The 16,334-nt window shown below is 41.2% G+C and overlaps 2 protein-coding genes across 2 annotated transcripts; one reads left to right on the top strand and one right to left on the bottom strand.

Annotated features, from left to right (window-relative positions):
• The first annotated feature begins 1,919 nt into the window (after nucleotides 1–1,919).
• LOC126073631 (late cornified envelope protein 2A-like) lies at nucleotides 1,920–2,201 on the top strand. Its single transcript, XM_049880518.1, has one exon. It carries the CDS (start codon nucleotides 1,920–1,922, stop codon nucleotides 2,199–2,201), a length of 282 nt encoding a protein of 93 aa, XP_049736475.1.
• An 8,938-nt stretch (nucleotides 2,202–11,139) lies between these two features.
• LOC126073630 (late cornified envelope protein 2A-like) lies at nucleotides 11,140–11,421 on the bottom strand. The gene has a single exon (XM_049880517.1). The coding sequence runs from the start codon at nucleotides 11,419–11,421 to the stop codon at nucleotides 11,140–11,142; it is 282 nt and encodes a 93-aa protein (XP_049736474.1).
• Between the last annotated feature and the right edge of the window lie 4,913 nt (nucleotides 11,422–16,334).

Raw genomic sequence — 16,334 nt, 5'->3', positions numbered from 1 at the left:
ATCTAGCAAACATTCTTTAAAAATTGATGTTCATTAAGAATCTTCTTTGTGCCTTCTCAGGTCACAACAAATCAGTGAAGAAGGCAATAACCTGCCTGTTTTACAACTGAGGGCTTATATTGTCTAAAAGAATATCTCGAGGTACTCCAGCCCATAAATGGCAGAGTTATAATTTGAACCCTGATCTCCTGATTGCAATTTGGTAGAATATTTGCTTTATTAGTCAGGGTTCTCCAGAGAACAAAATAGGAGACCTATCTACCTACCTACTTACTCACTACCTACTGACCGACCAATGTATCTATCTATCTATCTATCTATCTATCTATCTATCAAGAGAAACTTATTTTAAAGAATTGGCTCTCACCACTGTAGTTGCCGTTAAGTCCAAAACCCATACAAGGGGCAGCAAGCTGGAAAGGCTGGGAGGAAAACTATGTTACAGTCTTGAGGCAGAATTCCTTCTCTCATGAAACCTCAGTTTTGCTCTTAAGGCCTTCAGTTGATTGGATGAGGCCCACCCATTTTATTGAGGGTAATTGGCTTTATTTAGAGTCAACTGATTTTAAGTGTTAGTCACATCTACAAAATTTCTCCACAGCAACATCCAGGCTAGTGTTTGACAAAACAACTGGGTACTATAGCCAAGCCAAGCTGACACATAAAATTAACTGTCATGATTGTCTTATAAAAATTGCCTTATAACAAAATATGCACTGGATTTTTGTAAGGCAAGGGGTTCAGTCATAATTATCGCAGTAAAAACAAAACAAAAAAAAGCTGAGTAATCCACCTTGATCCATCTAAAGTCCTGTCAGCAGGGACCTGAGGGCTACTGAAGGACCCAGAGTCAGGAGGTCAAGGAGGGTGGGTATATGGAGGGTCACATCCTAGGAAGGAGAGGTCCCCTGGTTCTGTGTTCAGGAAAAATCAGCCTGATTGTGGAAACAGGGATTGGAAGATCATCCTTGGGGATGGGAGGAAGATGGAGTAAAATATTTCTACAAAGACATTGTGGTGTGGACCTCAGTTTCCTCAGAGCTCATCTGCTAAGCCTTTGTCCAGGCCCTGGCTCTTTGGGAATTCCCAGGCAGCTTCTCTGAGATCTGGCCTACGGCAGGCTGTAAAAGGCCAAAGCCTCTCTAGACTCCAGCCCCAGAAAGCATCATGGAAGCTCCCAAGGCCTCCTGGGAATGCAGGGACAGACAGGAATGGGAATGTCAGGAATGACCCAGCAGGTTCCCTGGTTGTACAACAGTTGCCACCTGCCCCTCTCAGAGCCAAGCTGGGAGAACCCCTATAAAAGCCATGCCTGGCTGGAGCAGCTCATCTACTCGAACTCCCCAGGGTTGTGTCTGTGCTAGTGTCTGTGACCAGGGTGAGTGTGAGAGGGGGAGCCCCAAGGGACTCTGAGAGGACTAGGGAAGAGTTGACATCTGGGAAGTGGAAGGCAGTAAGAGGGATGTGGAGGAAGAGGGGAGACTGAGGAAAGAGGGTCCTGCCTTGATTCTGTGATATGCTGAACAGAAGTAAGACTCAGGCTGAACCAAGTCTGCAGAAATCTGTCCTCATCTCAGGCATGTGTGGGTCCCTCAGTTTGGTTAGGGGCATTACTCTCTTGTTAATAGAATGGGCACATCAGCGTGTGAATACTTTCTGCTGGCTCAGGAAGGATAAGAAATCCTGGCTACTTATTGTATACAAGAGTGAGAAGCTCCTTACTATGTCTGATTGTTGAGACTGCGTATTTTATTCAGGGGAAAGATTTCAGTTTTTTCTTTTCCTTACTGATGTGTATATGCTAGATATCCTTAACTATCACCATGTGATTTCATTTTAAAAGAGACCAAATTATCTTTCTTGCTTTAGGTGTCTAAAGAGTTTCATTATTCATTTTCAGGTTGAAAAGTCCTGCTAAGATGTCCTGCCAGCAGAGCCAGCAACAGTGCCAGCCCCTTCCCAAATGCCCCCCCAAGTGCCCTCCCAAGTGTCCCACACCCAAGTGCCCCCCAAAGTGTCCCCCAAAGTGCCCTCCAGTCTCTCCCTGCTGCAGTGGTAGCTCTGGGGCTAGCAGCTGCTGCCTGAGCCACCACCACAGGCCTCATCTCTTCCACCGGCACAGGCACCAGAGCCCTGACTGCTGTGAGTGTGAGCCCTCTGGGGGTTCTGGCTGCTGCTCTGACTCTGGAGGTTGCTGCTGACTCAGACCTTGGGCATCATAGAGAAACACTTATGAAGCAACCCCAAGACATGGATCTACCCTAGGGTGATGCTTCTCCTGCTCTGTCTTCTCCTGTTCATGGGGCTGATGATCCTATGAAAGAGTTCTGTGTGTTCTAATGTTCCAAGTCCATCCTGGATCCTGATCATCTCTTCCTCCTTTACTTCATACAACAATAAAGCTCCTATTGTGTATTCAGAAGGTATCCTGGTCATCGTCAATTCTTTCATTCTTTCCAAGTCCCTAAAGCCCAGACCTCCAGCAACGCACTTAGGGTGCCTTGGTAAGAGTAGAGTCTGAGAAAGGGATAAGCTAGAAACAGTTTCCAGGGATACAAGCATCTAAGAACAATCTTACATTAGAGTATTGAATGGGATTATCTCTGCACACTTGATCTTCTTGGCCCCGGCAGTAGTAGGAAGGGTCTGGGAGCCCCAGGGCTGAACACTTTTGGCTGTGAGCCTCCTGGCCAGCTTAACCCACTGCACTCAAAATTATTCTCATTTTCTCTGTGTGCCACACTTTAAGAAAATTTGAAACTTCTTTGGAATTCTAAGGAGATGGACAAAAGTGTATTTAACAGAGCTGTTCCATTTGGTTAAAAAAATGCTTTGCATAGAATTAAAATCTTGATCTACTTCTGAAAGATCAGCCATTGAGAACTCTATGGAGCACAGTTCTACTCTGAAACTCATGGCGTTCCCATGAGTTGGAACTGACTCAATGGCAACTGGTTAGGGACAAGCTTAAGTGACAACACATTGCCACTAACCTGCTTGCCAGGGAAGGTAAGTCTGCTTAGCTCTTGCCTTTATTCATGTTCCAGCCCCTCATCTGAACAGCTGTTAAATAAATATTTAAACCATTTAAGGCTGGAGAAGCACCCAAGTATGAATCTACCCTGTCCCACTGACTCAGTCCATTGCTCAGTGAGACGTAGAATGCTCTGAGGGTCACAGGGTGTGAGACTGGAATGTAGGCCAATCCCCCACTATTATTCCTGCCACCTGCCTCACCTGCTGAGGCTGAGGCCTGGTGGATGAGGAGGGTAATTAATAGAAATGATGCTGTCATATACCTGCAAAATGAGCTTCACAGCCCAGCAATCCAGACTGGGCCTGGCCTTCCTTAAATTCACATCTTCTCAGCTCAATCACTGACAATTTTAGGGTACAGAAGCAGCTTGCTCTGATGGTTGGGACTCTGTGACTGGAGGAGGAGGTTTGAAGGAAAGGTAAGGACACCGTGAGCGGACATACAGAATCATAGTCTATCAGCCAGGCTGAGAGGTCTCTATGTAGAAATGATCGACTCAGATTGGAGCGAGACCCTGATGAGGCTGGGCTCCCTAAACAAGGCTTCCCACCCCCTTCTCTGGATGAGAGCAGTAGCTACTACCTTACATCTCTATAAGCTGCCACTCTAATTCCTTCCCTATAATGCCGAGGGCTTTTTCCTTGTTGCTTTTTGTAATTGCAACTTTGTAATTGTTAATTTAATTTGAAATTCTGTACTAGCAATTTTGGGAGTACCTGGGTAGTGCAAATGGTTAAGCACTCTACTATTAGCTGAAAAGTTGGCGGTTCAAACCCACCCAGAGGTACCTCAGAAGACAGGCCTGATGATCTGCTTCAGAAAGGTAATAGCAGTGAAAACCCTGTGGAGCAGTTCTACTTTGCATACGTGGGGTTCCCACAAGCCATAATCGACTCAAGTGCAACCAACAACAACTTGTTCTTATTAACGTAATTAATTAATACCTAATTGCACCAGAATCATATATTTACATTTTATCCTTTTCCTACTTTTCTGAACTATCACCTGTGCCATATGTCAAGGGCACAAATGTAGGTATACCTATCTCTAGGCATTCTATTCTGTTCCATTTTTCTATTTGTCCACTCCTGCTCCAATATCACATTGGTATAATTAATATAGTTAAATAGAAAATCTTGGTATCTAGTAGATACCCAATCTTGTTCTACATCAAGAATGACTTGACACTTTTGGTTGTTTGAACTTCTATACATGTATTCCAATTTTTGTGGGTTTTTTAAATTGTTAAAAAATGAAAAAAATAATAAAACTCTCATGTATATGCATATTTATTGATATAAATTGATCTCTGAGCACTGCTTTAGCTGTGTCCCAAAGGTTCTGATAGGAATTGTTTTCATTCTCATTGGGTTCTATGCATTTCTTTATTCCATCCTTCATGTCTTTTTTCCAAGTCGTTTTTCAGCAGGCTGTTGTTCAGTTTACAAGTGTTTGATTTGTTTTCCCTGCTACTTCTGTTATTGATTTCTACTTTTATGGCCCTATAATCAGAGAAGATGCTTTGTGATATTTCGATATTTTGGATTCTGCTAAGGCTTGCTTTATGACCTAATATGTGGTCTATTCTAGAGAATATTCCGTGTGCGCTGGAAAAGAAAGTATACTTGCTGCTGTTGGGTGGAGTGTTCTGTATATGTCTATGAGGTCAAGTTGATTTATTATGGCGTTTATATCTTCTGTGTCTTTTTTGAGCTTCTTTCTAGATGTTCTGTCCTTCACCAAAAGTAGTGTGTTGAATTCTCCTACTATTATTGTGGAGCCATCTATCTCACTTTTCAATGCTGTTAGAGTTTGTTTTATGTGTCTTGAAGCCCTGTCATTGGGTGCATAAATATATAGTATGGTTATATCCTCCTGTTATATTGTCCCTTTAATCAATATACAGTGTCCTTCCTTATCCTTTGTGGTGGATTTAACTTTAAAGTCTATTTTGTCAGAAATTAATATTGCTACTCCTGCTCTTTTTTGATTGTTTGCTTGATATACATTTTTCCCATCCCTTGAGTTTTTTTTTTTTTTTTTTTTTTTGAGTTTTAGTTTGTGTCTTTAAGTCTAAGGTGTCTCTCATAGGCAGCATATAGACAGTGTTTTTTTAATCCATTCTGCCGCTCTCTGTCTCATTATTGGTGCATTTAGTCCATTTATTTTCAGCATAATTATGGATAGGTACGAGTTTAGTGCTGTTATTTTGATGTGTTTTGTGTGTATTCTTGACATTTTCTTTTTCACACTTAATATTCTAATGCTGAGTAGTTTATCTTTATATGTTGTCTGTTCCTCTTGTTCTTTGTTGCTGATTCTGTTTTTCCTGAGCCTTTATTTTTTTCTTGTGTTTTATTTTGATAAGTAGAATTGTTAGTCTACTTTGTGGCTACCTTAACATTTACCCCTATTTTTCTAAGTTTAAACCTGACTTTTGTTTCTTTATATCACCTTTACTTCCTCTCCATATGAAAGATCTATGACTACATCTTATAGTCCCTCTTCATTGCTTTACTGTCATCTTTTACATAATGACATCACTGTTTCCCTGTTCTGAGCATTTTTTAATCTTGATTTATTTTTGTGATTTTCCTATCTGGGTTGACATCTGGTTGCTCTGTCCTGTGTTCTGGTCTTGGGTTGATATCTGATATTGATTTTCTAACCAGTGAACTCCCTTAAGAATTTCTTGTAGTTTTGGTTTGGTTTTTACAAACTCTCTAAACTTCTGTTTATCTGGAAATATCCTAATTTTGCCTTCATATTTGCGAGAGAGTTTTGCTAGGTATATGATTCTTGGTGGGCAATCTTTTTTTCCTTCAGTGCTTTGTGTAAGTCATCCCTGTGCCTTCTTGCCTGCACAGTTTCTGCCAAGTAGTCCAAGTTTATTCTTATTGACTCTTCTTTGTAGGTGACTTTTTGTTTATGCCTAGCCACTCTTAAAATTCTCTCTTATTTTGGTTTTGGAAAGTTTGATTATAATATGCCCTGGTGACTCTCTTTTGAGCTCTATCTTATGTGAAGTTCAATGAGCATCTTGGATAGATATCTTCTCATCTTTCATGATATCAGAGAAGTTGTCTGCCAACAACTCTTCAACAATTCTCTTTGTTTTTTTCTGATATCCCTCTCTGTTTTGGTACTGCAATCACTAGTACATTATCTCTCTTGAAAGGGTCCCATGTGATTCTTAGGGTTTCTTCATTTTTTTAAGTTCTTTTTTCTGGTTTTTCCTCTACTATATTGGTCCCAAGTGTTTTACCTTCGGTCTCACTAATTCTGCCTTCCAGTTCCTCAATTCTGCTCCTCTGATTTTCTATTGAGTTGTCTGATTCCATAATTTTATTAATAATTTTCTGAATTTCTGATTACTCTCTTTGGATTCTTGTAGTCTATTAAATTTTTAATTATGTTTTTGAATAGCCTTTTTAATTTCTTCCACTGCTTTATCTGTGTGTCCCTTGGCTTTTCTAAGTTTTGCTTGATCTCCTTCCTGATGTCTTGAATAGTTCTGTATATTAACCTTTTGTATGCTGCATCGGGTAATTCCAGGAAGACACCTTTATCTGGAAGATTCCTTAATTCTTTGTTTTGAAAGCTTGTTGAAGCCAGCATGGTCTTCTTCTTTATGTGATTTGATATTGACTGTTGTCTCCCAGCCATCTATAAGTTATTGTATTAATTTATCTTATGTTTGTTTACTGTAGCCTAGCTTCACATTTGTTTTGTTTTGATATGCCCAAATATGCCGCTTGAGTGAGCTAGCTTGATTATTTTCACCTTTGAAGTTCTAATGTTCTGTCACCAGAAGGCTAGAGCTCTTACCAGGTATATGAGCCTAGGAGTCCATTCACTTTTCTTGAATGGATTCAGCTCGGGTGTACAGGTAGTAGGTCATCAAGTATGTGATACAGGCTCTGTCCTACAGTCTTAGAGGGGCAGCTGTGATTGGTGCTGGCACAGGTATCTGGTTGCAGCAGGGTGTCATGCTCTGAACAAGGCAGGGGGCTAACAACTGTCTCCCGAGTGTCTGTGAAGAAAGCACATCCCTGTTCCCTAGACTGCATAGGTGGGTGGGTTGTGTAGGCAGGCCGTGGACACCAAACACTTTTGGTTGTAAGGACTGAGAGGTACCACTTATTCTTGGATCCCTGTTGTGGGTGGCTAGATGAGATGGGTGGAGCCACCAGTCCTTAGGTCCCTGATGTGGGTAAGTGAGGACCCCGTTTAGTAGGCAAACTGGTGACAAACATCAAACACTCACCTATCCACCACACAGCTGAAACATTTGCTGTCTGCCAACAAGGACCTATTCTCCTGAAATGGGCCCACACAGGTCCATGCATGGGTGAAAGTTATTTAAAGTTCGTGGCTCATTTGTGCCTGAACAGGAGCTGCTTCTGTCCTGAAAGAGCCAACTTAGTGAACCTGGCAGATTATCTTTTCCCCTAATTGTTAAATGACTCAGACCTATCTGAGGCCCAGGAAAATTGACAGCCACAGAAGCCAGCATGGGGCTGGGGGTGAGGTAAAATAAAAGCAAGTAATTAGCTTTTGCCAAGAGCACCATTCTTTTCTGGTTCTAGAGGTATAAGCAGGTTGTGTGGTTCCTTGTCTCTCCCTGAAGAAACTAAGTCCAGAATGCTACCACGAGCCTCACCGTGGTCACTCAGATCATGCCTGAGGGTTCTCGCAGAATCAGGTCCTGCAGCTCCTCGCCACTTCTGAACCATCTCTCCCTCCCCCTGTCCCTCAGTCTGTTTTCTAACTTTGCCTTTGCTGTTCAGGGCTCCTAGCTTGTCATATGTACAATGGTTTCATTTGTGTTTTCAAGTCTTTGTTGTAAGAGGGATCACCGGAAGCATCTTACTACTCTGCAGTCTTGGCCCAACCTCCAGAAATCTGTTTAACATTTTTCAGGAACTGTCAAACTGTTTCCCAAAGTGAATGTGTCCTCTTACATTCCCACCAGCAATGTTTGAAGGTTCCAATTTCTCCGCATCCTTGTCAACTCTTGTTGTTGCATGTCTTTTTGATTATAGCCATCCTAGTATGTGTGAATGATATTACATTGTGGTTTTTATTTGCATTTCTCTGATGTGTTTCTTTTCATGGGCATTTGGCCACTTGTATACCTTCTTGGAAGAAATGTCTGTTCAGATACTTTTCCTATTTTTTAATTAAGTTATTTGTCTTTTTATTATTGAGTTGTAAACGTTCTTTATATATTCGGGATATAATCTCTTACCAGATATACGGTTTCTAAATATTTTCTCCCATTCTGAAGACGGTCTTTTCACTTTCTAGGTAGTGTCCTTTGAAGCACAAAGTTTTAACTTTTGATTAAGTTTAATTTGTCAGTTTTTCCTTTTGTCACTTGTGAATTTGGTGCCATAGCTAAGAAACCATTTCCTGACCCAAGAAAATAAAGATTTATACCTATGTTTTCTTTAAGAGTTTAATAGTTTTGGGGTCTTATATTCAGGTTTATGGACCAAATTGAGTTAATTTTTCTGTATGATGTGAGAAACAGGTTCAACTTCATTCTTTTGCGTGTAGTTATCCAGTTGTCTCAGCACCATTTGTTGAAAAGAGTATTCTTTGTTCCATTTAATTGTTTTGGCACCTTTGTCAAATTAATTAATTAATTATAAATGTAATAGTTTATTTCTGGGCTCTCAATTTCATTTCATTAATCTCTATGTCTGTTCTTATGAGCTCTGGAGACCCAGTGCATAAAAGCTTGGCTGCTAACCAAAAGGTTGGCAACTCAAATCAAACACCCTTTCTTGGAAACCCTGTGGGGTGATTCTACTTTCTCCTATATGGTCTCTGTGTGTCAGAATAGACTCGATGCCAACAGGTTTTACTCTTATGGAATATCACAGTCCTGATTACTGAAGCTTGATAGTAAGGTTTTAAATCAGGAAGCATAAGACCTCCAGCTTTGTTCTTTTTCAAGAATGTTATGGCTATTCTAGGTCCCTTGTATTTCCATAAGAATTTTATTATTTTTTCATTTTTTAGCAATTTAACAAGTTAAGGGAAATATATATATAGAAGTTCAAATGGTCAAAAGTGTCAAGTCATTTTTGATGTAGAACAAGATTGGATATCTACTAGATATCAAGATTTACTGTTTAACTATATTAATTATAGCAGTATGATATTGGAGCACAAGTAGACAAATAGAAAAATGGAACAGAATAGAATGTCCCACATTTGTGCCTTTGACATATGGCATAGGTGATAGTTCAGAAAAATAGTAAAAGGATAAAATGTAAATATATGATTCTGAGGCAATTAAGTATTAATTAAGTTAATAACCATTAAGAAGTTGTTGTTGGTTGCCTTTGAGTCTATCCTGGCTCACGGAAACCCCATGTCTGCAAGGTAGAACTGCTCCACAGGGTTTCCATGGCTGTGACCTTTCTGAAGCAGATCTCCAAGCTTGTCTTCTGAGGTACCTCTGGGTGGATTTGAACCACCAAATTTCAGCTAATAGTAGAGTGCTTAACCATTTGCACTACCCAGGTACTCCCAAAATTGCTAGTACAGAATTTCAAATGAAACCAACAATGACATTACAAAATGCATTACAAAACCATAATTACAGAAGACAAGGAGAAAGCCTCAGCATTTCAGGGAAGGAATTAGAGTGGAAATCCATAGAGATGTAAGTTGGTAGCTACTGCTGTCACCCAGAGAAGAAGGTGGGAAACATTTTTTAGAGAGCCAAGTCTCATCAGAGTCTTGCTCCAATCTGAGTCAATCGTTTCCCACATAGAGACCTCTCAGCCTGGCTGATAGACTATGATTCCGTATGTCCCCTCATGGTGTCCTTACCTCCCTTCAAACCTCCTCCTCAAAACGTAGAGTGACAACCATCAGAGCAAACTGCTTCTGTGCCTTAAATTCTAAGTGACTGATCTGAGAAGATGGGAATTTAAGGATGGCCGGTCCCAGTCCTGATTGCTTGGGTTGTGAAGTTCATTTTGCAGGTACACAACAGTGTTGTTACTATTAGTTATCCTCCTCATCCACCAGGCCTGAACCTCATTAGCTGAGCCAGGTGGCAGGAATAAAAGTGGGGTGTGGGTCCACATTGCAGTTTCACACTCTGTGATCCTCAGACCACTCTACTTCTCACTGAGAAATGGACTGAGCCAGTGGGAATGGGTGGATTCATACTTGGGTACTTCTCAAGCTTCAGGTTGTTTAAATATTTAACATCTGTTCAGAGGTGAGGCTGGAACATGAACAAAGGCAAGAACTAAGAAGACTTACCTTCCCTGGCAAGCAGCTAAGTGGCAATGTGTTGTCACTTAAGCTTGCCCATAACCAGTGCCATCAACTCAGTTCCAACTCACAGCAACCCCATGAGTTTCAGAGTAGAACTGAACTCCATAGAGTTTTCAATGTCTTGTCTTTCAGAACTAGATCGGGATTTTATGTCTATACAAAGCATTTTTTTTTTTAATCAAATGAGACGGGTTCTGTTAAATACAACTTTGTCCATCTCCTTGGATTTCCAAAGAATTTTCAAATTTTATTAAAGCATTGCACACAGAGAAAATGAAAATAATTTTCAGCATGGTGGGTTAAACTGGCCAGGAGGCTCACAGCCAAAAGTGCTCATCTCTGGTGCTCCCAGACCCTTCCATCTACCACCTGGACAAAGAAGATAGAGTTCACAGAGATAATCCCATTGAATGCTCTAATACAAGATTGTTCTTAGATGCTTGTATCCCTGGAAACTGTTTCTAGCTTATCCCTTTCTCAGACTCTACTCTTACCATGGCACCCTAAGTGTGTTGCTGGAGGTCTGGGCTTTAGGGACTTGGAAAGAATGAAAGAATTGACAATGACCAGGATAACTTCTGAATACACAATAGGAGCTTTATTGTTGTATGATGCAAAGGAGGAAGAGATGATCAGGATCCAGGATGGACTTGGGACTTTAGAACACACAGAACTCTTTCATAGGACCATCAGCCCCATGAACAGGAGAAGAGAGAGCAGGAAAAGCATCACCCTAGGGTAGATCCATGCCTTGGGGTTGCTTCATAAGTGTTTCTCTGTGATGCCCAAGGTCTGAGTCAGCAGCAACCTCCAGAGTCAGAGCAGCAGCCAGAGCCACCGGAGGGCTCACACTCACAGCAGTCAGGGCTCTGGTGCCTGTGCCGGTGGAAGAGATGAGGCCTGTGGTGGTGGCTCAGGCAGCAGCTGCCAGCCCCAGAGCTACCACTGCAGCAGGGAGAGACTGGAGGGCACTTTGGGGGACACTTTGGGGGGCACTTGGGTGTGGGACACTTGGGAGGGCACTTGGGGGGGCATTTGGGAAGGGGCTGGCACTGTTGCTGGCTCTGCTGGCAGGACATCTTAGCAGGACTTTTCAACCTGAAAATGAATAATGAAACTCTTTAGACACCTAAAGCAAGAAAGATAATTTGGTCTCTTTTAAAATGAAATCACATGGTGATAGTTAAGGATATCTAGCATATACACATCAGTAAGGAAAAGAAAAAACTGAAACCTTTCCCCTGAATAAAATATGCCGTCTCAACAATCAGACATAGTAAGGAGCTTCTCACTCTTGTATACAATAAGTAGCCAGGATTTCTTATCCTTCCTCAGCCTGCAGAAAGCATTCACACGCTGACGTACCCATTCTATTAACAAGAGAGTAATGCCCCTAACCAAACTGAGGGACCCACACATGCCTGAGATGAGGACAGATTTCCACAGACTTGGTTCAGGCTGAGTCTTGCTTACTTTCAGTATATTACAGAATCAAGGCAGGACCTTCTTTCATCAGTCCCCCATCCCTCCCTCACCATCTCTCTGCCTACCTACCACCTCCCAGCTGTCTCATCTTCTCTGTTACTCTCAGAGCACCTTGGGCTTCCCACACTCACACTGGTTAGAGACAGGAGCACAGACACGTCCCAGGGAAGTTCGAGTAGATGAGGTGCTCCAGCCAGGCTTGGCTTTTATAGGGGTTTCCCCAGCTTGGCTCTGGGAGGGGCAGGAGGTAACTGTTGCACAACCAGGCCACGTGCTGGGTCATTCCTGACATTCCCCTGCCTCCCTGTCCCTGCAGTTCCAGAAGATCTTGGGAGCTCCCAGCACACCCTCTGAGGCTAAAGCCTAGAAGGGCTTTGGCCAGTCGCAGCCTGCCACAGGCCAGGTCTCTGAGAAGCTGCATGGGAATTCCCAAAAATCCAGGTCCTAGACAAAGGCTTAGCAGATGACCTCTGAGGAAACTGAGGTCCACACCACAACTTCTTTGTAGAGGTGTTTTACTCCATCTTCCTCCCATTCCCATGGTTGATCTTCCAAGCCTGCTTCCATAGTGAGCCTGGTTTCTCTGAAACAGAGAAACAGGGAATGTCTCCTTCCTATGATGTGCTCCTCTACATACCCACCCTCCTTGCCCTGACCCCTGATCCTTGAGTAGCCCTCAGATTCCTGCTGACAGATTTCTAGATGGATCAAGGTGGTTTCCTCAGCTTTTTTTTTTTTTTAATGGTAAAGATTGTGACTAAACCCCTCCACTTGCAAACAAACTGAGTGCATATTTTGCTACAAGTTAGTTTTTATAAGACAATCATGACAGTTAATTTTATGTGTCAATTGGCTGGCCTATAGTGCCCAGTTGTTTTGTCAAACACTAGTCTAGATGTTGCTGTGAAGAAATTTTCTAAACGTGATTAACATTTACTATTAGTTGACTCTAAGTAGATTACCCTCAATAATATGGGTAGGACTCATCCAATCAGCTGACGGCCTTAAGAGCAAAAACTGTGGTTTCGTGGAGAAAAGAAATTATGCCTCAAGACTGTAACATAGTTTTCCCCCCAGTGTTTCCAGTCTGTTGCCCATTCTATGGGCTTTGGACTTACCAGCTCCTATAGTTGTATAAGCCAATTCCTTAGAATGAATTTCTCTTGATAGATAAATAGATAGGTAGATAGCTAGGTAGGTAGGTAGGTTATTATGTAGTAGGTCAGTAAGTAGGTAGAAAGATATATCTCTTATTCTGTTTCTCTGAAGAACTCTGACTAATAAACCAATATTCTACCAAATGGCAATGAGGAGATCAGGGTTCAAATTATAACAACTCTGCCATTTATGACCTGGGGTGCCTCAAGATATTCATTTAGACAATATAACCTCTCAACTGTAAAACAGGCAGGTTAGTACCTTCCTCACTGAATTAGTGAGACCTGAGAAGGCACAAAGAAGATTCTTAATGAGCTTCAATTATTAAAGAATGTTTGCTAGATCCAGACATGTTGTCTGGTCAGTATGTGAGACAGAGAAATGGAAAATACTCATTGCTGTCCTCAAGAAGCTTATTTCAAATTATTATTAGACTAGTGAAAATTCTCCTGGAAAATGACATAATGCCTTTAGGATCCTAAAAAGTAATTATTTCTAGCCAAAGGATGATGGGAATTAAATAATCTTGTTATTGACTGAGAGGGTAGTCAGATTTGGATTAGACTCATTCAATAATTAATTGATTTTTTTAATCATCAAATGTTTAATGTATGGAATGAACTGGGAATATACCTTGGAAAAAGAGAGACAATCTCCATCTCACTTATCCCCTCTAGCAGGTAAGAATATATGATGTTTCAGTGTATATCGGACTGAGATATGGCCTATCTTAAATTTGCTCATTATCTAGTCTCATATATAGTCATAGTCCCCTACTCTGAGGGTTTTCAGAAAAAATGAGAAAATTTTTGATTTGTGAACATACATAATTAATTATAAAAATGCTGTTTGAATATCTACTAGATGTCGAGTGCACGTTCTGCCCAAACACTTAGGTTTACAGAGGTGAACGTGTGTGTTGTAACCTCCAGGCATTCACAGTCAAGTGGGCATTCTGAATACTACTGTGAAAACCCATATGCATAAAAGAAGATGAGGTTTAGGGGCCCAAATTGTCTGAGCCACCATTTCCCAATGAGATTCTTGGGACACTGGTTCACCTCACAGTTCCTTCAGTGATGTCATTCTAGGTTTCCTCATTCTTGTTGACACAGATGATAGTAACAATGAAGGAAGAGAAAGAAAAAGCTGTATCTTTATGGTTGGAAGTGTGTACATGGCCATGCACAACCTCAGAAATTTAGATGAGGGGTTGGATAGAAGGCTACAAAGCTGATGGGTACCCCATCACAAGAAAGCCAGTATAAGGAGGGGAAAAGTCCTTCTGTGTATCCTTTGGTGATCTAATATAAACAGCCAGTGTTGGGAATCAACTCATCATGACCTCTGGCACCAGCATATAAGAATTCTAGGTATTCTTGAGTCTATACCTACAGTCAGCATATCACCATCACATTACAACACATCACCAGAATGTGAGAATCCGAGGTGATCCTGACCTGGGGAGTCTAGCAACTGTCCATGGAGTGCTGATTAGATGAATGAATCAATGAATTAAATGTTATTAGAAGAATGACCTGGGGAGTATTTGAGATGCTCCCCTTGAACCACCTCTACACTGCCTAGAAAGTCACTGACCTGCAGATTGATCTTGCCAAATGTCTCTCAAAGATGCAAAAGCCTTTCTGTAACATTACACTTACTCTGCCACAAAGCCTACTCACCTCCCAAATATACTCTTTCTTTTTGGCAACACCTCTCTATTCACCAGGTATGGGACTTTACCAATGCCATCCATTCATCTCTCTCTACCTTCCACAAAGGATGGATGAATTACTTATGGTTTATTCCTATAAAATATATCTCTCAATTCAACCTCCTCTCCCAACTGAAAACAGATAATCCACATATTGAGGCCCCAATTCACAGACCAGGCCTGGAGACTAGGGTGTGACCTACACTTTCCTAAGAAATGATGGATACATAGTGACCTGGGTACCTACAGCCTTTGACCAATGTCTCAGTCCTTACTGAAGTCACATCTAGATTCTAGATATCAGTTAGGCACCCTGGCATCTTCCATGACTTTCTGGGGGGGAATAGAGGAGACATGACTATCAGGAATAAGCATGCATGCACCCCTATGTGTAAGAGTCATATCCCCTCCTCTCACAGCTAGGACACACCCTGGAGCTTGGTGCAGGACCCCTTATATAAGGGGTTGCTGGTCATTGTTCTCTCCCTCATCTGTTTTGCCTTGTCGGGGACCTCTCCTCTTCTTCATCCATCATTATTTTGAGTTTATCTATGGAAGTCACGGAAGTGGTTCTTAACAGGTGTGGGGCAGGCAAATAGAGAGCCCCACTGGGAGAGCTGGTTCAAGAAAAGACAGAAGGACAAGGAAGAAGAGAAAGGCATGAGAAACAGAAATGTATTCTGTGCAGTGTGGGAACTAGCCCAGAATTAATAGTTCTTGGGGGCAGAGGAGAAGGCAACAGTTGCTCTGACTCTAGCTTGTTGAGAAGAACTTACTCTAAACTGTTTTGATATCACATGTGATAAATGGTGTGGGCCTTCTCAGTTCAGCTGCAGAGTACTGGTTAGGAACAAGTTTCTGGAGCTGAACTACTTGGGTTCGAATGCTCAGAACCATATACTTGCTATAAAACCTTAAGTGAGTTCTTAAATTGTGTCTTCATTTTTGCATCTGAGGAAAAACAAAAAATCAGGACAACATAAACAAACATACAATCAATAAATATAATAACACCTTAATGTCTCATAGACAACAGACAATATCAAATCACATAAAGAAGCAGAACAAAATGGCTCAAGCAAGTGGCCATACTAAAGGGTCAAAAAATCTTTCTGAGGAAGAAATCTAGTAGAACTAACTGATAAGGAATTCAAGACTTATATAAAGGACCCTCCAAGAGATTAAGAAAGAGAGCAAGGAAAACACAGATAAAACCAGGGAAAACACAGACAAAAATTCTAGAAGAATTCAGGAAAACAATACAGGAACAAAATGACAAGATAAATAGACAATTAGAAACCATACAAAACAGCAACTAGAAATCCAGAAGATTAAAAACAAAATTTCAGAAATAGATAACTTAGTGGAGGGATGTAAGAGTAATATTGAATTAATGGAAGACAGAATCAGCAAATAGAAGGCAAATCCCTTGATACTAATTTATTTGAAGAACATTCAGAAAAAAAGAATGAAGATGGAGAAACCAAAGAGTTGTGTGGGTCATTATAAGAGGAGTAATTTATTCATGATAGGAATTCCAGAACAGATGGAGACTAAATAAATAAATAACAACAACAACAAAGCACAGAATAAATGTTTGAAGATTTGCTGGCAGAAAACTTCCCTAATGTG

The sequence above is a fragment of the Elephas maximus genome, chromosome 3, assembly GCF_024166365.1.
Source record: "Elephas maximus indicus isolate mEleMax1 chromosome 3, mEleMax1 primary haplotype, whole genome shotgun sequence".
Taxonomy (NCBI): domain Eukaryota; kingdom Metazoa; phylum Chordata; class Mammalia; order Proboscidea; family Elephantidae; genus Elephas; species Elephas maximus.
Note: the sequence above shows the minus strand (reverse complement) of the source record. Positions and strands in the feature narration are given on the sequence as shown.